The sequence below is a fragment of the Ranitomeya variabilis genome, chromosome 5, assembly GCF_051348905.1.
Source record: "Ranitomeya variabilis isolate aRanVar5 chromosome 5, aRanVar5.hap1, whole genome shotgun sequence".
Classification (NCBI taxonomy): domain Eukaryota; kingdom Metazoa; phylum Chordata; class Amphibia; order Anura; family Dendrobatidae; genus Ranitomeya; species Ranitomeya variabilis.
The window spans coordinates 288,979,517-289,002,155 of NC_135236.1; the positions used below are offsets into that span (position 1 = coordinate 288,979,517).

General features: G+C 44.3%; 1 protein-coding gene across 1 annotated transcript in view; it reads right to left on the reverse strand.

The window, feature by feature from the left end:
- Positions 1-1,969: 1,969 nt before the first annotated feature.
- The window catches only part of LOC143773624 (uncharacterized), a 259,564-nt gene continuing 238,894 nt past the window's right edge, over positions 1,970-22,639 (reverse strand). The window contains exon 10 of the mRNA XM_077261024.1: positions 1,970-2,680. Within this exon, the coding sequence (XP_077117139.1) occupies positions 2,615-2,680 (66 nt within the window). The 3' untranslated portion in view covers positions 1,970-2,614. The remainder of the gene's footprint in view (positions 2,681-22,639) is intronic.

A 22,639-nucleotide genomic window follows, 5' to 3' on the forward strand; every position in this document is an offset into this window, starting at 1 on the left:
GCATCATGCTATGGGGGTGTTTTTCAGCTGCAGGGACAGGACGACTGGTTGCCATTGAAGGAAACATAAATGCAGCCAAGTACAGAGATATCCTGAATGAAAACCTCTCCCAGATTGCTCTGGACCTCAGACTTGGCCGAAGGTTCACCTTCCAAAAAGACAATGACCCTAAGCACACAGCTAAAATAACAAAGGAGTAGCTTCAGAACAACTCTGACCATTCTTGACTGGCCCAGCCAGAGCCCTGACCTATGCCCAATTGAGCATCTCTGGAGAGACCTGAAAATGCCTGTCCACCAATGTTCACCATCCAACCTGACGGAACTGGAGAAGATCTGCAAGGAAGAATGGCAGAGGATCCCCAAATCTAGGTGTGAAAAACTTGTTGCATCATTCCCAGGAAGACTCATGGCTGTACTAGCTCAAAAGGGTGCTTCTACTCAAAACTTAGCAAAGGGTCTGAATACTTATGACCATGTGATATTTCAGTTTTTCTTTTTTAATAAATGTGCAAAAATTTCTACATTTCTGTTTTTTTTTTAAAGTCAAGATGGCGTGCAGATTGTTCATTAATGAGAAAAAAAATTAACTTTTTTAAATTTACCAAATGGCTGCATTAAAACAAAGAATGAAAAAGGGGAATAAATACTTTCCGTACCCACTGTATACTGCTTATCACATGTAAAGGGCCATGGAATAAATGGTGCTATAATAATAAATAATAATAATACCGTGAACTGGTTCTTTTACGTGGCAATGACCCAGGATCACCTTACTTTTATGTCATTTCTGATAGGGTTCTGACCCTGATGCAATGTTTTACTAGCTAAATGTTACTTCAAGTTTAAATGGTGCACAATTTTATGTGCAATTCTGTATTAATGGCCTAGAGCTGTTTGAGGTTAGTGAGTCATAAACCATTGGTGGTGGATACTGGTCTACAGTTTGCAAATATGTCCTCTAATGCAGAACTCCAAAGTAAGAACACTTTCTACAGTACTATAACATAATGTGGCAATTGCTACGGCAAATTACATATCAATTGACAGTTAATAAGATATATTTGTCCTCAACTCCTCATTCATCAAAACTACCTAAGGCCTCTTTCACACGTCCCTATGAAACACGTACATGAAAAACCGGTATCGGTGTCATCAATGTTTTCCATCAATGTGTCATTGGTGTGTCATCCATGAGTCTATTTTTACCATCCACGTGTCATCCATGTATTTCAATTGTGGATAAAGAAGTAAATTACAAAGCTTCTCCTATGCTTTGCATTGTTTAATACGGGCAGAATTTTGATGACACATGGATGCCATCCGTGTGCTGTACGTATTTTTCATGGACCCATAGACTTGTATTGGCTTTAGTCATCCATGCTGCCATAGAAAAAGGGACATGTCTCAGTGTGTTTTGCATAGACGTGCATAGAACCATATGTCATAATTAGTGTTGAGCGATACCTTCCGATATTTGAAAGTATCGGATTGGATTGGCCGATATCCAAAAAATATCGGATATCGCCGATACCGATACCCGATACCAATACAAGTCAATGGGACACAAATATCAGAAGGTATCCTGGATGGTTCCCAGGGTCTGAAGGAGAGGAAACTCTCCTTCAGGCCCTGGGATCCATATTCATGTAAAAAATAAAGAATAAAAATAAAAAATATGGATATACTCACCCTCGGACGGGCCCTGGCTCTCACCGCTGCAAGCGTCTGCCTCCTTCCTAAGAATGCAGTGACTGAAGGACCTTCGATGACGTCGCGGTCACATGACCGGTCACATGAGCGGTCATGCGACCAATCACAAGACCACGACGTAATCGCAGGTCCTACACTCACTGCAATCTTAGGAACGGAGGCAGACGCTTGCAGCGGTGACAGCCAGGGCTCGTCCGAGGGTGAGTATATCCATATTTTTTTTATTTGTATTCTTTATTTTTTACTTGAATATGGATCCCAGGGCCTGAAGGAGAGTTTCCTCTCCTCCAGACCCTGGGAACCATACACTGGGAAGTTATAGGAACTTCCGATTCCGATTTCCGATATCACAAAAATATCGGAACTCGGTATCGGAATTCCGATACAGCGAATATCGGCCGTTACCCGATATTTGCAGTATCGGAATGCTCAACACTAGTCATAATGGATATGTGTGGTATTTGTGAAAAAATGGATACCACACATACTGTAAGCATGGATGTGTGAAAGAGGCCTTACAGAAATTCTGTTTTTGTTGTCTATAACATCCAATCAAGGCACAGCTTTATTTTTTAATCAGTTCTAGTAAAATGAAAGCCACACTCTGATTGGTTGCTAAGAGGCCCAACTCAGTTAAGACAGTGAATGAACAATTGCTTTGAATTACAATTTGACAGGTGAAATGACGTGCAATTCATGCAGTCTATGCAGACACTAATATGTACAACGCCTAAATGATCTCTAATTATAGTCTAGCTTCGTCATAGAACAGGACACCTGTTCTCGATAAAACAGGTTATTGCAGCAGAATAATCATCAGTAACTCCCCTCTAATTTCCCCTTCTATAGATTCTTGGCAGATGATATTTGAGGTAAGCCATAGTTCTTCAATTGCAGATAAATCACGAACCATCTCTTGACATCTCTGGTGGAGGTTGTGATAAAACACTGGCTGCTGCTCTGACAATCTGCAAAACAAAAGCCACAAAGTTTTTTATTTTCAGGTTTACAGTATGATATCTATATACATAATTGTCTAAGGGGTACTTCCGTCTTTCTGTTGGCAACTTCCGTCACGGATATTCATTCGCTGATTGGTCTCGCCAGCTGCCTATCATGGCTGCCGCGACCAATCAGTGACGGGCACAGTCCGATTAGTCCCTCCCTACTCCCCTGCAGTCAGTACCCGGCGCCCACTCCATACTCCCCGCAGTCACGGCTCACACAGGGTTAATGCCAGCGGTAATGGACCGCGTTATGCCGCGGGTAACTCACTCCGTTACCGCCGCTATTAACCCTGTGTGACCAAGTTTTCACTATTGAGGCTGCCTATGCAGCCTCAATAGTAAAAACATCTAATGTTAAAAATAATTAAAAAAACAACAAATCATTATATACTCACGTTCCGCCGCCTTTCCGACGCTCCAGTGACCGGTCCATGCAAGCGGCAGGTTCCGGTGCTAAGGTTGGTGTGCGACAAGGACCTGCCATGACGTCACGGTCATGTGACCGCGACATCATCACAGGCCCTGCACGAGAAGGACCTGCCATGACATCACAGTCATGTGACCGTGACGTCATCGCAGGCCCTGCGCGCCTGCGTGAGAAGGACCTGCCGTGACGTCACAGTCATGTGACCGCGACGTCATCGCAGGCCCTGCGTGCCTGCGCGAGAAGGCCCTGCCGTGACATCACGGTCATGTGACCGCGACATCATCACACCCTCGGACCGGAAGCTGCCGCCTGAACCGAACACAGGCGACAGAACTACAAGGGGCCCCTCGGAAGGTGAATATATGTTTATTTTTTATTTTTTAACCTGCGACATACATGGCTGGGCAATATGCTACGTGGCTGCGCAATATACTACGTGGTGCTGTGCTGTATACTACGTCACTGGGCAATATACTACGTGGCTCTGTGCTGTATACTACATCACTGGGCAATATACTACGTGGCTCTGTGCTGTATACTACGTCACTGGGCAATATACTACTTCACTGGGCAATATACTACATCACTGGGCAATATACTACATCACTGGGCAATATACTACGTCACTGGGCAATATACTATGTGGCTCTGTGCTGTATACTACGTCACTGGGCAATATACTACTTCACTGGGCAATATACTACATCACTGGGCAATATACTACGTGGCTGGGCAATATACTACGTGGCTGGGCAATATACTACGTCACTGGGAAATATACTATGTCACTGGGCAAAATACTACGTAACTGGGCAATATACTACGTAACTGGGCAATATACTACGTAACTGGGCAATATACTACGTGGCTCTGTGCTGTATACTATGTCGCTGTGCAATATACTATGTGGCTCTGTGCTGTATACTACTTAACTGGCCAATATACTACGTGGCTCTGTGCTGTATACTACGTAACTGGGCAATATACTACGTGACTGGGTAATAAACAACGTAACTGGGCAATATACTACGTCACTGGGCAATATACTACGTAACTGGGCAATATACTACGTGGCTGTGCAATATACTACGTCACTGGGCAATATACTATGTAACTGGGCAATATACTACATGGCTGGGCAATATACTACGTCACTGTGCAATATACTACGTGGCTGTGCAATATACTATGTCACTGGGCAATATACTACGTCACTGGGCAATATACTATGTCACTGGGCAATATACTACGTGGCTGTGCAATATACTATGTCACTGGGCAATATACTACTTAACTGGGCAATATACTATGTCACTGGGCAATATACTACGTCACTGGGCAATATACTACGTCACTGGGCAATATACTACGTGGACATGCATATTCTAGAATACCTGATGCGTTAGAATCGGGCCACCATCTAGTACTATATAATATGATAGTTCTTGCATAATCTGTATAATTATTTGCCACATAGATGTCATATTGCTACATCATATTTCTACAAAGTACAGTGCCATCTCACCTCCCAGCTATGTGAACATGGTGCCAGATAGATACATGTATAAAGCAGATTTTGAAGCAGGAAATGCTTCTCGAAAACGCTGGTAGTGTTTTTGCTAAAGCATCTTCATAGTGAGATTTTCAGTCATGAATGCGGCCCGCTGTTAGGCAGTTCTGAATAACATAACCCCCGCTGTTGGGCAATTCTGAATAACATAGGGGCAAGTATACTATCAATACTTCTACATGGATAATTCTTTTTCAGTAGATAAATGAATGAACCCTAACAGTCATAAGTGCAATAAACATATTCAAACATTCTGACACCTTTATCCATCTTTGTGCTATCTTTTTCCTTTCTCCGTTGCTCCACAACAGGAACAATAGGGCCAGCAGGGTGAGCCATTAATGAGCGAAGGTGCCATTGCACAGGATTTAGGTTGCCAACTTCCACTGTTAGGTAGGGTAACAACAGTATATCGTAGGCACAGGCACCTCCCTAGGTATCCTTTATAAGTGTCTGTTTTATAGTATGGTGGTGGTATGTGTTTATTACCCTTTTAGCCACTTCATAGCTTTCAAAGCCTGGAGTGGTTGAAACAAGTTACAAAAGACAACAAAAAGTTTTGACATTACTTCGCATATGCTCATAATTTTTAATGTTTTTTTTAGGGCTTTTTCATGTCATGCGGATTCACCTGAAAAATACATTGTGTGCACATACTCTTATTAGCCAGCTCTTACTCTCATAAACACAACAGATGCAATAAGGTTTTATACAGTTTTTATTCAGTTTTTCTTAGAAATTGTTATTTAGCAGGATTAATAGCCATTTAGGGGCAGCGCGGACACCTGCAAATATGCCCTCAGCCAATAACTGGTTCTTAGACTACCTTGGCTTTCACTTTACAACCGTGCAGTAGACTGATAGACTCAGGAGGTGATTAAATGGAGCAAGTATTGACAAGAACACTGCTTAGTCACCCAGCTGGCCAGAGTGGGTACCCAATTTCTGCCTGAAGTAGTGGTATTGGCTCTTCCCTCTGCTATATATACTCACCTCTGGTCATTTGAATTGCCAGTATTAAGTGTTGTACTGCTTGGTGAGGATTGGAGGAGTCAGGGATTGATAGAGGCATCTGGAGTATTGTTCTGTGATTGTTGCTTTGACTTTTTGGCTGTTTGCAAATCCTCTTCCTCTCCTTTTTGGTTTACATTCCTTTTCTACCCAGTGTTCCCCTCTGTCATTTGTGAGTACATATTTGTATGATTGGTATTTTTCCTTTATCCTTATATATACATCCTTCCTTGTTTGCTTGCTTTGTGAATATTCATACACTATTACTCTCAACTTCCCTGGGTGGGGGAGGGGAAGATATAGGGATGATTCAGGAGTTCAGCAAGGTACGTGGCCCCGGCATCTTCACCATCAGAAGTAATCTGGGAGCAGGGATAGCAAGGGCACCTCTAGCGTTAGGGACAGGGAAGAAACCCCTGGTCCGGATAATCTGACAACAGATTTGTGACAGTAACAATTGGTTGTCATGGTCATCATCATTTTTACTGGCGACCTAATACCCTGCATGTGCCATCCCTATGTCCCCCTCCACATCCAGCTACTGCTGCTGCTCTTTCTATATATCCTAAAGCATGTAACATGGACCATGAAGGACTCTAACAGACACAGGATAGGGATGAACATGTGCAAGTTACAGTTCTTCTTCCATTTCCTCTTGCACTCTGTTGAGAACTTTTCCCAGTATAATTAATAGGTGGATGGCATAACTGATTTCGGCACTTGTCCCTATTCTGTCCCTATTGTTCCAAATTCTGTCACCTTTACGAAGGGCTTCAGTAGGCGACATGCGACCCTCATCAGCAGCCAATGGGGGATCTAATTCATGTTCCAGTTTGTCTGCTGCCTGAAATAGTCCAATACAGATTTGCTGCTCATACAGATGATCACAACATATACAGTGTTGAATTCCAAAGATTTGCATTGACAGGTGACGCACTGGTAAACTTTTCTGCTTTTAGAGAGTCAGGAGGACTTGTTTTCCCTGTAATAATAGTTAAAATGAACTGATACTTTCCTGGCCATAGACTCCACCTTCCTCAAGCAGTAATATTTCTAAATGAAATGTTGCACAATTACAATGTGTCATGCAGGGAGCAAGAGTTATTTTGCCTGACCTTAAAGCTGCCAAAATGATCAGTGCATTGATGCTCATGACACTTCCTAGCTGCAGTACATGGGAAGCCAGCCAGTGTGAGAGTTGCTGCTTAATCTTATTGCACAGACTCAGCTATAAAACTGCTTGGCAGTGCTTTGCTTTCCATGAATGAAAAGAATAAGATCACGAATCACGGATGAAGTCATGTCAGTTAAGCAGGATCGGCAGGAGATGTAGGAGGAAAGAGATAAGAAATGCCTTGCAGTGAATACAGGTGTAGGTTAGAGTCATGGAGGCTTCACCACTTCTCCTTGAAAAACATTCACCCAGTGGACCATAAAGTTAACATTTTGTACCTTTCCAAAGGTTGACAAACCAGTGGTGTGCGGCGCCCCAGGGTCATGGTCGTTGCAGTGGTATTGCTTTCCTCTCGGGGAAAGTGATGCTACATTTGGAGGCAAGGAAGGATAACTGCATCCAGGTGTCACAAACATGCAACACACATCCACACTCCAGGCCACCAGAGGGAGCTTCTGCTCCTATTTATTAGGTCACTCCCTATATATATATATATATATATATATATATATATATATATATATAACTGGTAGTCTGTAGGGGAAGTCAGTCAGTTCCAGACAGAAGTTGGTTGCTGGCTAAGCTCAGCTCAGATAGTTCCAGACAGTAGTCTGAGAAGGACAGAGGGTCCACGGAGCTCTGCATGCCCTCAGAGCTGCAGCTCCCAGAAAGAGACATTGAAAGGCAGAATTGTATTGCAGCGAGCGTGAAGGAAGTCGAAGCAAAGGAGAGAATACCAGTAGGGGACCAGCCCCACTCAGGCTGCCTCCTTCTGAGGCGCAAAATCCTGGTAGCTGGAACACCGAGGGAGTAAGGACCTCTACGCCTTATTTCAGAGACCGGCAGGACAGTTAATTGCAGGTTACCTGTCCGCACCTACACCCAGGAGGCACGGTGACACCCACAGAGCCGGGTTATCTAAGAGACCCTATAAACAGGCTCAAGTCACCAATCATACGGGTTTTGTCCTATCCTATATGGGGGCAGAGAGAGCGAAACATCGCATCTGTGAGACCATTATGTGAAGCCTTAGGCAGTAAGGGACTACACCACTGCAGTGCAAGGGAAGGCTACTGATTTTCACCTGGACAAGGGGACTCTGGACTTGCCTCCAAACCGGCCGGACTCTGCCTACCCTGTGGTCTGGTGCTCTGGACTGTGGATACTGAAGTCTTCAGTAAAGGTAAAGAGACTGCAACCTTGTGTCCTCGTTCTTCTCTGCGCCTCTCACCATCCACCTTCTACACACTGGGAAGCCCTGGGGACATACTTCACCTGTGGGAAGGTATACCATCTAGCTGCCATAACATCACCCCAGCGGACCCCTTAAAGCAGCGTCGGTCACCCTGATCGAATACCACAGATGGCATCACGAACATAAACTTTATCGCTTTAAAGACCTTTCCCTTTTACATGGGTGCCCAGGGCCAAGGACCGGGTCACAGCCACCGTGACATCCCCCTGTGAAACAGCAGGACCCAGTACCGAGTACCCCCTTCCCCGCGGGGTGACTCATCTTTGGCGTCATGAACAGGATCTACTAAACCCCGTGAATCAAGTCATGTGTGCCTAGAGACTGTGCCAGAACTGTGCCTGAACCATATTTTATTGTGAGACTGTGTATTGCAAAAAGACAGCCAAAATTGCCACCAAAACCGCCGTCATTACAGCGCCACGAGGAGCGCTGGAGAAGAAGGGTGTGCCATCGTGGGTGGAAACTGAGAAGCTTGAAAAATAATGGCCACCCAGTCCAAGTGTCTTTGTACCCTGAGGGTGTGTCCGTCAGCAACAGAGATCCACCTTCTGATCCTAAATGGAGGGAGGAGACCAAGAAGAAGGAACCGCCCCTGAAGAAGAGAGCGGGAAAGAGACCTGGACACAGAGAGCCACGTGGAGGATGCCATGGGCAGCAGCCCGGTACCAGAGCATTGGGTGGAAGTGGATGACTCCCCCCAGAGACTTGTAAAGGAGCTGCGGCAAGCCATCACCAGTCAACCCTGCACTCCTGGAGACCAGAGTGCAAGCTCTTATCGACCAGCTCCTGCAGATGCAGTTAGACGCTGGGACCATCTGCAAGCCAGCACCCGCGAAAGACGTGCAGGAGCCATGTCCCTTCCAGCAGCCCTTGACACCGGAGGAGGAGCCCGGCACCGAAGATGCTGCGGAAGGTAGGAACGACAACCCTGCTCCGGTAGCCGAACACCTCTTAGTGGGCCCCGTAGCTGCACCACCCTGTTATGGGTCTGCCCGCCTCCAGATCCTAGGGGAGTGGGACCAGGCCACAGGGATGGAACAGTTCCTGAAGACCCAGATCCAACCTGCCAGCCTACCTGGAGAGGGATATATGGGGAAAACCATCTACCACTGGGTGAATCCTGGATCAAATCACATGGGGTTCCCCGGGACAGCCAAACAGGAGGAAGAAACCATAGAGGTCCTGAGCTGGGATGAATACCATCAGCAACTCATCCGCAGATGGGAGGAAAGGGAGGAGGAACACCAGGCCCGGCGCAGAGCCTTTGACAAAAGGGATCTGCAAGCCAAGGCCCAGGCCCGCAAGGACCGCCATGTAAACCAGGCCCCACTTAAGCAGGGCACCGTGGTAACCTTTAACCTGAAAGGAGGCTGGGGCTTCATAAAGGAGCAGGGGTTGTACGGCGAAGTGTTCATTAATCGGAGGGACGTGGAATCCCATCTCTGGGAAGGACACCCGGATAGGGATCTGTACCCAGGAGACCGTGTCACATACACTAGGCACTTTGGCGAAAAGGGGTGGTAGGCTTTAAAAGTCCACAAGTGCAAAGACTCCATGTCCAAGCCGCCCAGCTCCAAGACATCAGCCATGCCGCCTCGCGCTGTAACAGTGCCCCCTTGTACCAAAGCGGCCACAACCACCACTACTCCCACTGTCTCCCCTGCCTGCACCACCACTAAGACTATGGTGTGTACCATCACCAGTACGGAGACTGCAGTAGCCACTAGGCCAACCATCACCTGCACCCAAGCTGTTGTAGGGCAATGGTCAGTAGGCACACAAACCCCCATCAGGAGTGCAGGCGCCCCGTATGTAGCACCTGGTAGCCGCCCGTATCCAAAGGGACTGCCTTTACCAGTGCTACCCAAGTAGAACAAAGGAAATCTGAAATGACTGTATATAGTTCACCGTTAACTCTTTGCTGCTACCACAAAAAGTTCAGTTAAAAAGTTTATTGAACCTGACCAGGGTTTCCATTTAAAGGGGTCCCATGCATAAAGGGATCCTGTGTTTGCACAAGTTGCCTTAAAGAACTGTGAATCATGGACTGTGCATGATCAAAAACTTTTCCTGTAAATAGTTTGCACCTTCTTAAAGGTGCATCCTACTGGTTTTACAAAAGAAGCTTTTAAAGAGACTGCTTCTAAGGTGACTGCTTCTAATGTTGCTCGAAAGTGTTTTGTTTTCCAGAGAACTGAAGAAAAACTCATCTGGCGCAGCAGGATTCCGGGTCTGGATACACGCCTTGTAGCCCGCCCAAGTCCAACGTTGAGGGTTAATGACGGGTCCCTCTCATCGTTGCTGCTGTTACTATGTTATTGATTAACTTGAATATTAATGATTGACTTGCGTCAGTATTGAAAAGACTTGAAAGTTGATGTGTTGCACTTTGTTGAGCCAAAGCCAGATAGTTAGTATATTAGTGAATTAATATATACTGAATAAAAATAAAATCGAGACTTGTAGTTAATGTTGTGTTTAGAAAGTAGTAAAAATGTTTGATGTTGCACCTTTGAATCAGATAGACGTGATGTAGTATACCCGTAGGGGTAAGAGAATTCTGCACTTTTGAATAAAACTGAAAAGAGAATATATTAAACCCGTGGGGGGTTGATATAAAGTTTTTGCACTTGAAGAAGAGTAAGAGTAATAAAATGTTGATTTGCACTTTGAAGCCTTAAGAGATAGTATACCCGTAAGGGTCATCGCATTTCATAAATTGCATGTCTTGTTGCTAAGATGTATTGTTGTTCTTCTTTTCCCAGTCCGGGAGTACTGGATTTAACAAGCGGAGTGCGGCGCCCCAGGGTCCTGGTCATCACAGTGGTATTACTTTCCTCTCGGGGAGAGTGATGCTACATTTGGAGGCAAGGGAAGGATAACTGCATCCAGGTATCACAAACATGCAACACACATTCACACCCCAGGCCACCAGGGGGAGCTTCTGCTCCTATTTATTAGGTTACTATATATATATATATATATATATATACAGTATATATATATATATATATGTAATAGCCTGTAAGGAAAGTTCCAGACAGCTCAATTAGTTCCAGACAGTAGTCTGAGGAGGACAGAGGGTCCACCGAACTCTGCATGCCCTCAGAGCTGCAGCTCCCAGAAAGAGACATTGAAAGGCAGGATTGTATTGCAGCAAGCGTGAAAGAAATCGAAGCAAAGGAGAGGATACCAGAAGGGGACCAGCCCCACTCAGGCTGCCTCCTTCTAATGTGCAAAATCCCAGTAGCCGGAACACCGAGGGAGTAAGGACCTCTATGCCTTATTTCAGAGACCGGCAGGACAGTTAATTGCAGGTTACCTGTCCGCACCTACACCCAGGAGGCACAATGACACCCACAGAGCCGGGTTATCTAAGAGACCTATAAACAGGCTCAAGTCACCAGTCATACGGGTTTTGTCCTATCCTATATCGGGGACAGAGAGAGCGAAACATCGCATCTGTGAGACCCTTATGTGAAGCCATAGGCAGTAAGGTACTACACCACTGCAGCACAAGGGAAGGCTACTGATTTTCACCTGGACAAGGGGACTCTGGACTTGCCTCAAAACCGGCCAGACTCTGCCTACCCTGTGGTCTGGTGCTCTGGACTGTGGATGCTGAAGTCTTCAGTAAAGGTAAAGAGAATGCAACCTTGTGTCCTCATTTTTCTCTGCGCCTCTCACCATCCACCGTCTACACACTGGGAAGCCCTGGGGACATACTTCACCTGTGGGAAGGTATACCATCTAGCTGCCATAACATCACCCAAGTGGACCCCTTAAAGCAGTGTCGGTCACCCTGACCGAATACCACAGGTGGCATCACGAACATAAACTTTATCCCTTTAAAGACCTTTCCATTTTACATGGGTAACCAGGGCCACGGACCGGGTCACAGCCACCGTGACATCCCCCTGTGAAACAGCAGGACATGATAACGAGTACCCCCTTGCACGCGGGGTGACTCAGGTGCATGACTGCTTCTTGGACACACAAACAGGGATAGATATTTGCCAATGCAAGAGGAGGAGGCATACTCTGAGTAGGATAAGCTGTAGAGGTGGATGACGGCAATGCTGAAGATGACACAAAAGAGGTACTACTTGAGGGTGTGGCCTAGTTGACAAAAAATTAGGAAATGGGTGATGAGTAGTGTTGAGCATTCCGATACTGCAAGTATCGGGTATCGGCCGATACTTGCTGTATCGGAATTCCGATACCGAGATCCGATATTTTTGTGATATCGGGTATCGGTATCGAAACAACATTAATGTAAAAATGTGTAAAAGAGAGAATTAAAATAAAAAATATTGCTATACTCACCTCTCCGACGCAGCCTGCACCTTACCGAGGGAAGCGGCAGCGTTCTTTGTTTAAAATTCGCGCTTTTCTTTCCTTTACGTGAGTCCCGGCTTGTGATTGGTTGCGTGCCGCCCATGTGACCGGGACGCAACCAATCACAGCAAGCCGTGACGTAATTTCAGGTCCTTCAGGATTTTAAAATTACGTTCCGGCGTTGTGATTGGTTGCGTCGCAGTCACATGGGCGACGCAACCAATCACAGCAAGCCGTGACGTAATTTCAGGTCCTTAAGGATTTTAAAATTACGTCCCGGCTTTGTGATTGGTTGCGTCGCAGTCACATGGGAGACGCAACCAATCACAAGCCGTGACGTCACGGGAGGCTGGACACGCGCGCATTTTAAAATGGGCGCGTGTCCAGCCTCCCGTGACGTCCTGGCTTGTGATTGGTTGCGCCGCGATCAACCAATCACAAGCCGGGAGGCTGGACACGCGCGCATTTTAAAATTTTAAAATGCGCGCGTGTCCAGCCTCCCGGCTTGTGATTGGTTGACCGCGGCGCAACCAATCACAAGCTGGGACGTCACGGGAGGCTGGACACGCGCCCATTTTAAAAAGCGCGCGTGTCCAGCCTCCCGTGACGTCACGGCTTGTGATTGGTTAATGGCGGCCATGTTGCCGGGACGCGGACCAATCACAGCAAGCCGTGACGTAATTTCGTCACGGCTTGCTGTGATTGGTCCGCATCCCGGCAACATGGCGCCGTGACCAATCATAAGCCGGGACGTCACTGGAGGCTGGACACGCGCGCTTTTTAAAAAGCGCGCGTGTCCAGCCTCCCGTGATGTCACGGCTTGTGATTGGTTAATGGCGGCCATGTTGCCGGGACGCGGACCAATCACAGCAAGCCGTGACGTAATTTCGTCACGGCTTGCTGTGATTGGTCCGCGTCCCGGCAACATGGCGCCGTGACCAATCATAAGCCGGAACGTCACTGGAGGCTGGACACGCGCGCTTTTTAAAAAGCGCGCGTGTCCAGCCTCCCGTGACGTCACGGCTTGTGATTGGTTAATGGCGGCCATGTTGCCGGGACGCGGACCAATCACAGCAAGCCGTGACATAATTTCGTCACGGCTTGCTGTGATTGGTCCGCGTCCCGGCAACATGGCCGCCCTGACCAATCACAAGCCGGGACTTCACGTAACCAAGTAAAAGCGCGAATTTTAAACAAACAACGCTGCCGGTTCCCTCGCTGAGGTCCAGGCTGCGTCGGACAGGTGAGTATAGCGATATTTTTTATTTTAATTCTTTCTTTTACACATTTATATGGATCCCAGGGCCTGAAGGAGAGTTTCCTCTCCTTCAGACCCTGGGAACCATCAGGAATACCGTCCGATACTTGAGTCCCATTGACTTGTATTGGTATCGGGTATCGGTATCGGATTGGATCCGATACTTTGCCGGTATCGGCCGATACTTTCCGATACCGATACTTTCAAGTATCGGACGGTATCGCTCAACACTAGTGATGAGGACAAATTGATTGCTTGCCAGCTTTTTTTATCATAGGAGCAGGTGTGATCACTTTATGTGCTGTTGCAGAGCCAGAATTTCTAGGCTATATGAGTGTGATGCCAGACACAACCCACGGACAGGTAAAGAGTCAGCGAAGTCAGATGTTCCAGCGTCAATACCGAAAGAGCAAGTAGCAAACCAAGAAACCAAGGGAAAATACAAAGACATAAGTTAGATCACGTGCAGGGTCAGAATACCAGAGAAATAAGCAAAGGGGCAATAACACACAGGTAGTCAGAACACAGTCCAAAGATCAGCAGCAGAATATCAGATGCAAAGGGGCAATAACAAATGGGTAGTCAGAACACAGTCCAAAGGTCAGCAGCAGAAGTTTAGAACTTACAGCACAGGGATCAGGCAAACACACACCAGAGAGCACAAGCTTAGAACCAACTTTTGACTGGTCGTAATCAATGCCAGACAGCTCACCTAAAGAGCAGGGCAATTACCAAGAACAGGGAGCACCTGTGGAAAACTCTGCACCTCCCAGTCAGATAGGTCAACCAAGCTGTCAATCAAAGCAATGACAGATCAGCACCCCCTAGCACAGGGTAGGATGACTGAGCTGTCCATCACTGAGTCCCAAACACTCTGGGTAGAGGAATCATGGCAATAAGCTGGGACATCCATAGCTTATTTTCCTCTAGCAGAGTAAGCAGACTGTCAAAGATTTGTCTAGTGGCAATGTGTAAAAAAAAGCAGTTGGTGCTTTCCCACTATTTTCATAATAAGAGGAATTTTATGTCAACTTGAATAGCCAAACTCCCACCCAGCCAAGGATAAGTGCTGCTCAACATTTGCAAAACAAGTATGTCAAGGAGACACAGGTGACATAACGACAAAAATATGTTCTAAAATTAATTTAAAACTCAAAAAGGAATTTATTTCACAACTCCCACATACAAGATGCCTGCACATTCGAGTAGACAACACCTCCATCAAACATCTCTGGCACACCAACAACAGTCATGACATCACCTGCTCCAGAGCTGACCACAGAGGGAGCTGATGTGGCATCAGATCCTGATTTAGCAATTTAGCGCACACTGCCTTCACTATTTTTTTTATGGGTTAATGTGATTCAAACATTCTCCTCCTCTGAAGACATAACCTCCTTTGCACCCCTGTCTAGTTCCAAGGTCTTGTCCACACAGAATCAGAATCATTGGTTACATCCCTGAATCGGTTGACTATTGCCTCTGTGTAGGAAGTGGCCTGAGCTACTTGCCCCCGCCTGACTCGCATCTCAAGATTTGCACTGTCTCAGAATGCTACTACGTTTATGACTCGCAAATTAAGGAAAACAGCTTGGCATTAGAATCTTTTCCTCTATCTCCTTTGGCCCCATGTCATTTGAAAAAAAGGCTAACTGTTCATCTCTTCCAATAAATAATTGTAAGAATTTCTGGTGTAGTATCTTCCTTAGTCCGTCCTCTGGGAGCTGTGGGTCAGAAGACTATTGTGCAGAACAGAAACAGTTGTCATTGACAGAATGAAAATTGTGATAAGCACCACATTAAGAGTTATGGAGGCAGAGGAGGTCAACTGTGCAGAGTACTGTCTCAAGCTGATGGTGTTGCCGTCACAGGCTACATCATCCTACTGAGATGAGTGAAATGAGTGATATGACATATATTCCATTAAGATTTCTGCTTCCTCCCTATTGATAAGCTTACCAAAGGCAAAAGGAGGCCAAGTGCGATCGAAAGTTTTTCAGCAATTTCACATTTTTCAAACAAAATGTATAAAACCAATTTTTTAGAGACATCATCACATTTGAAGTGACTTTGAGGGGCTATATGATTTTTAACCCTTCTAACTTCCTAACAAGAAAAAAATATGTTACAAAAATGAAGCTAATCTAAAGTAAACATATGGGTTATAAATTATTGTGTGTGATATAACTATCTGATTTAAAGGCATAAAAATTCTAAGTTTGAAAATTGCAAAATTGACACTATTTTTGTCAAATGTTTGATATTTTCATAAATAAATATAAATTATATAGACCAAAATTTATGACTAAAATTAAGTACAATTGTATAAAATTATGTGACACACCTGTGGTGTCAATATGATCACTGCACCCCTAGATGAATTCATTGAGAGGTGTAGTTTAGTTTGTAAAATGGGGTCACATATGGGGGTTCTGCTGTTCTGGCACCTCAGGGGCCCTGCTAATGTGACATGACACTCTCAAACTAGTGTAGCAAATTCTGTATTATAATATGGTGCTCGTTCCCTTCTGAGCTTTGCACTGTGTCTCAAAAGTAGTTTTAGACCACTTATGGGGTATCCGTGTACTCAGAAGAAATTGCACAAAAAATTGTATGATCCATTTTCTCTTGCTTCCTTTGAGAAAGTAAAAAAATTGGGTCTGAATGAAAATTTTTGTGAAGAAAAAAGTTAAATGTTTATTTTTTCCTCCAACATTCCATTAATTCTTGTGAAGTACCTAATGAATTAATAATTTTTTTAATGTGGATTTGAGGGGTGCAGTTTTTGGAATGGTGTCACTTTTGGTATTTTCTGTCATATAGGCCCCTCAAAATCACTTCAAATGTGATGGGTCTCTAAAAAATGGTTTTCTAAATTTTTTGTTGCTGATCAACTTTTAACCCTTATTACTTACTAAAATAAAAAATAATTAAGTTTCGAAAATTGTGCTGATGTAAAGTAGACATGTGAGAAATGTTTATTATTAACTATTTTGTGCGACACGACTCTCCAATTTAAGGGCATACACATTTAAAGTTTGAAAATTGCAACATTTTGGTAAAATTTCCAATTTTTTCACAAATAAATGTAAGTCATATCAAAGAAATTTCACCACTACCATGAAGTACAATATGTCACGAAGAAACAATCTCAGAATCAGTGGGATCCTTTGAAGTGTTCCAGAGCTATGACCTCATAATGTGACAGTGGTCAGAATTGAGAAAATTGACCTGATCAGGAAGATAAAAGCAGGCTTCGGGGTGAAGGGGTTAAGTCGTTTACAAAAAATGTAAAACACACTCAGCCAACTGTGCGAAAATCAACCAAAAATGCTAATCTTGACAGTAAAAAATCCTAAATGAACACCTGCCTATCATAAGATTTGTATAACATGTATGTGTCTCATCAGTCAAAACAGAACCAAACAGTTAAATGAAAATTAACTTTATTTCTCCCAGGAGCTAAAGGCTTTTAGTCATTCAGGAGTGCTTACATCAATTACAATCACCACTCCCAACACCAAGAGTAGGCACACCCCAGCACTGACTGATAGCCGACTCTGTACTGATGCACTGTAGAGCCGGTTGTCATTCAGTGCTGGGACATGCTTTTTGTACAGTTCTTTTCTTTCATTGTTCCACAGAAGAAATTCCCTAAACTCCTCATTTATTTGTTTTTTAGCATTTGGAAGCTAACTTTCATTGTCCTTTTGAGTTAGTAGAGGAGTGCATCTTACTGTGCAAACTGAAATCTCAGTGCATGCTGCCATTAAAGGGAACCTGTCACCCCCCCACTCATGCCCTCTTGGTACCTGGCGCCGCCTCCTCAACATTGTTTTCAACTGTCCCAGCACCTGCGCTGTTATCTTATGCCTTGGGCATGCGCAGTTAGCGCTGCCTGTTTTCTGACATTATTTGATGTCTTGCTGACTGCGCCTGTGCGGCCGCGCTGCCCGAGATCCTGCCCCGCAGTATCTTCTGATTTATTCACACTGCGGGGTGGGATCTCGGGCAGCGCGGCCGCACAGGCGCAGTCAGCAAGATATCAAATGATGTCAGAAGGCGGGCAGCGCTAACTGCGCATGCCCAATGCATAAGATAACAGCGCAGGCACCGGGACAGTTGAAAACAATGCTGTGGAGGTGGCGCCAGGCACCAAAAGGGCATGAGTGATGGCGGTGCTGCGTCTGCATTAGGGGGGGAAAGACCTGCCTGAGGACTGTTTCAAGGTATTTTGGACAAATTGCAAAATTGATTATTTCTGCAGTAACAGCACCAAGAACTAAAAGAGCCACCTTGTCAGAATGCAGCATTAGTGCTGCACAAGGTGGCTCTTTTAGTTACAAACGTCTGGGGGGTGACAGGTTCCCTTTAAATCTTGCTATAACTCTTTTGCAGTCAGTTGAGGGCTTTTGACTACATGCCTCCTCAGGAATCTGGTGGCATCCAGTGTTAGTTTCCTTTATCTGTCTTCTCCAGGAAGTACAGAAAGTGTTTCGCAATTTTGAACTTGTGAACTTTGCTCACAACAGTAGCTTAAGGCTACTTTCACACTAGCGTCGGGCTCGGCCCGTCGCAGTGCGTCGGGCCGAGGTTACCGATGCTAGCGTTCTCTGCGCCGCACAACGGGGGCAGCGGATGCATTTTTCCAGCGCATCTGCCACCCCATTGTGAGGTGCGGGGAAGTGCGGGGAGGTGGGGGCGGAGTTCCGGCTGCGCATGCGCGGTCGGAAAAAGCGGACCGTCGGCGGCAAAAAACGTTACATGTAGCGTTTTTTTGTGCCGACGGTCCGCCACAACACGGCGCAACCGTCGCACGACGGTTGCGACGTGTGTCAATCCGTCGCAATACGTCACTTAATGTTAGTCTATGGGGAAAAAACGCATCCTGCAAGCACTTTTGCAGGATGCGTTTTATCGGCCAAACGACGCATTGCGATGGATTGCAAAAAACGCTAGTGTGAAAGTAGCCTAAGGAACATTCAATATCTTGGCAATCTTTTTGTATTCATTTCCTCATTTGTTCAGTGCATGGTAATGATGTTTTCTCAACTTTCCAGCAAACCTGTCAGCAGTTTTGGCCAATATAAGATGTGGCCCCTGCCTTTCAGGGCTTATATACAGCATTCTGTATATACAGCATTTATGAAAATATCAAACATTTGACAAAAAAAGTGTCAATTTTGCAATTTTCAAACTTAGAATTTTTATGCCTTTAAATCAGATAGTTATATCACACACAATAATTTATAACCCATATGTTTACTTTAGATTAGCTTCATTTTTGTAACATAATTTTTTCTTGTTAGGAAGTTAGAAGGGTTAAAAGTTTTTCAGCAATTTCAAATTTTTCAAACAAAATGTATAAAACCAATTTTTTAGAGACATCATCACATTTGAAGTGACTTTGAAGGGCTATATGAAAATATATGTAAAGGTGACATCAATTTACAAACTGCACCCCTCAAAGTTCTCAAAACCACATTCAAGAAGCATATTAACCCTTTACATGTATTACAGGAATTAAAACAATCTGGAAAGCAAAAATGAACATTCTACTTTTTTCCACAAAAAGTGTTTCTTTAGCCTCAAATTTTTCACAAGGGTAACAGGAGAGAATGCAATTTGTTGTGCAATTTCTACTGAATTTACTGATACCCCATAAGTGATGAAAAACTACTGTATGTCTGCACAGGGGAGCTTGGAAGGGAAGGAGCGCCATTTGACTTTTGAAGTGCTAAATTGTCTGCAATCGAGAGGCCCCTGATGTGCCTAAACCGTGGAAACCGCCCAGAAATGATTGCATTTTGGAAACTAGACCCCTCAGGGGACTTATCTAGAGGTATAGTGGGCACCTTGAACCCCAAGTTCCTTCACAGAATTTTAAAACATTGGACCATGAAAATGGAAAATAATGGTTTTGGCTGTGAAAATGTTGTTTTAGCCCCAAATTTTTAATTCTCAAAAGGGATAACAGGAGAAAGTGGACCACAAATTTTTTGCGCAACGTCTCCTGCGTACGGCAATGCTCCATATTTTCTGATTATTTTCTGATCACTGGTCTCATCCATTGCAATGCATCAGCACTGTAATGCATGAGACCTGTGATATCACACAGGCAGATTGCCTGTTAGACCCTGCCTATGGCACTGTTTAACCTCCGGGTGCCATGACAACCATAGGCTCCCCATGATTTTGTTACAAAAGTGCCAATAAGGATGAAAGAAGGAAAGCACTTCTCACAACCTTCTAAATGTTGCGATCACTATCGATCGTGGCATATGGAAGGTTAATCAGCCAGGGGCGGTGGAGGCACTGACCCTGGTTGTTACCGCAGGAGCTCCGCTGTCAGCTGAGCCGAGCTCTGGTGTTGATCATGCAGAGAAGTGCTGATATCCCAGTACCTCTGGCACATTTATGTTGTGATCGGTAAGACTGACCGATTACAGAGATCCAAGAGCAGGGTCCAATGTAATGGGTCCCTGCATCTCTACCCATGCAGCTCAGCTGTCACTGACCGTGTTAATCCATGACGGACATAGCACATCTGCTCATGACGAGCTATGTCAGTCATTTGTCATAAAGGGGTATTCCCATCAGCAAGCTCATATCCCAATATGTTTGTGAGTGTAATAATAATATTAGCAAATACCTCTAATTAAAAATGTACTAAAGTTTTTCTGATTCGCTATGTCTCTTTCCTCATGTGCATGCATTGCAAGATCTTAGGTATCCATGGTTACAACCACTAGAAACTAGCTACCTAACTGTCACTATATCAGTGGTCATAATCATGCATACCTAAGGTCCGGCAATGCCTGCACATGAGGAAAGAGACATAGAGAATCAGAAGGACTATACTACATTTCTAATTGGAGGTATATGCTAATATTATTATTACACCTACTACATATAGGGATAGGATCTAGGAGATGGGAATACCCCTTTAAGCCATATTTCTAATACACAGTAAAACATCACAGTCAACAAATCCATAGTCAGTCTAGATATTTGATGTGTTTTATCTGAAGAACAACTGAACTAATGAAGACCTTGATTTGTTGCATCAGGTGTGCTTCTGCCAATGTCTGGATTTGTAAATAAGTTCTCTTATGATATAATATATTTAGTAGATTGAATAATTCTGACACTGCAGTAATAATTTGCATTTTGTGTTTCATTTGGAGAAACCACTTGCTATATTTGTATTACTGCAAACAGCAGATGGCTTGAAAAATGTGATAATTAACCTAACTTTCAATAGGGGCTGAATAATTTTGATTACAGCTGTATATTACATTGCTATACTGTATACTAAGACACCAAAATTCCAACAACATTTAATTTTTACAATTGATGCAAAACTGAACATTATTCACAGAGTACATTTAAACATATGAAATCATCTCTATGACATGTGCATCCATATATAAAATGCTAACTAAGATCTATCCAAATTCTCCAAAATGTACAGTATTTCTTGAACAACTTTACAAACACCTGAAGGCAGCTGGATGAGCAACGCACAGCCATATATCATACTGGCCTCCCTTTATTTTCACTAGAGCCTTAGGCTGCATCCACTGTTTGGACCTGATAAGACAAGCCCTCTGTCTATACTTGTCATGTGTTATATTCAGTAATTCTTATACAAAAAGAACTGCCCACAGTTGTTTGAATGCTAATTTGAATTTTCTTGTCTTTTGTCATGTATCATTTCTTGTTATGTATAACACGTTATGATATCACAGAACAAGTGACCTGATTGTGGGGAGTGTAGCATCAAATATAACTGATTGCCTTGTTGTAGTATTTCAAAGAAGGTTAGAAACTTTGGTTAAGGAACAAAAAAGAGGCGCCCGGAGCTACTGTGTGGTATCTGTCATTAGAACAGCTGAGGAAACCGCACCCTGTCATCAGGTTTATTAATGCATCCCTTTTATCTTTCATAACAACAAACATGTTAGGTGACATAAGGCTAAACAAAATCACTGACAAAGGATCATTTGGACTTTTTCTAGCCAGCACTCCCCCACCAAAGAAAAAACAAAAAAACCCAAAACATATATATATATATATATATATATATATATATATATATATATTATATGCACTGTACTGTGAAAAAGTTTTAGGTATTCATGGACAAGATGTTGCAAAGTAAGAATGCAAACAAGTGATAATTATCATTATTTTCATATGGAGGTTAAAACACAGTCATTAAATTAAACAGAAGCAACTGCTACAAACCTGTGGTTGTAGAGGACAGTCTCATGTCTTAAGTCTTAAAATAGCAAGACTAAGCACAGCAACAAAACACTAGGTAGTTATAATACATCAGCAAGGTTTTTCCCAGGCAAAGATTTCAAGGCAGACTAGAGTTTCAAGACGACTTTTAAGGAAGTAATAAGAAGTGGGCAATGTTGTGGACTATAGACACAGAGCTCAGCCAAATGGGAGCAGCAGATGAAAGACATAATGCTTACTTCAATTTGAAATTGGAAGATTTCCGGCAGTGCCATCACCTTGGATCTGCAACTAGTGGAACCCATATATACCCACTCACTGTTTGGAGAAGTCTAAATCAAATCATTGTTTGGTGTTGGATCGCCCCCAGATGCAGGGCAGTGGGGTACTCAGTACCGGGTCGCTCTGTCTCGGTTCTGGGGATGTCACGGTGGCCCGACCCGGTCCGTGGCCTGCTAAGGGGTGCCCAATTAAAAGGTTGTAGTTTGTCAAGTGTTCGTGACGCCACCTGTGGTGCTCGGTCAGGGTGACCGACGCCGCTTAGGGGTCCACTGGGGTGATGTTATGGCAGCTAGATGGTATACCTTCCCACAGGTGAAGTATGTCCCCAGGGCTTCCCTTGATGAGTAGATGGTAATGG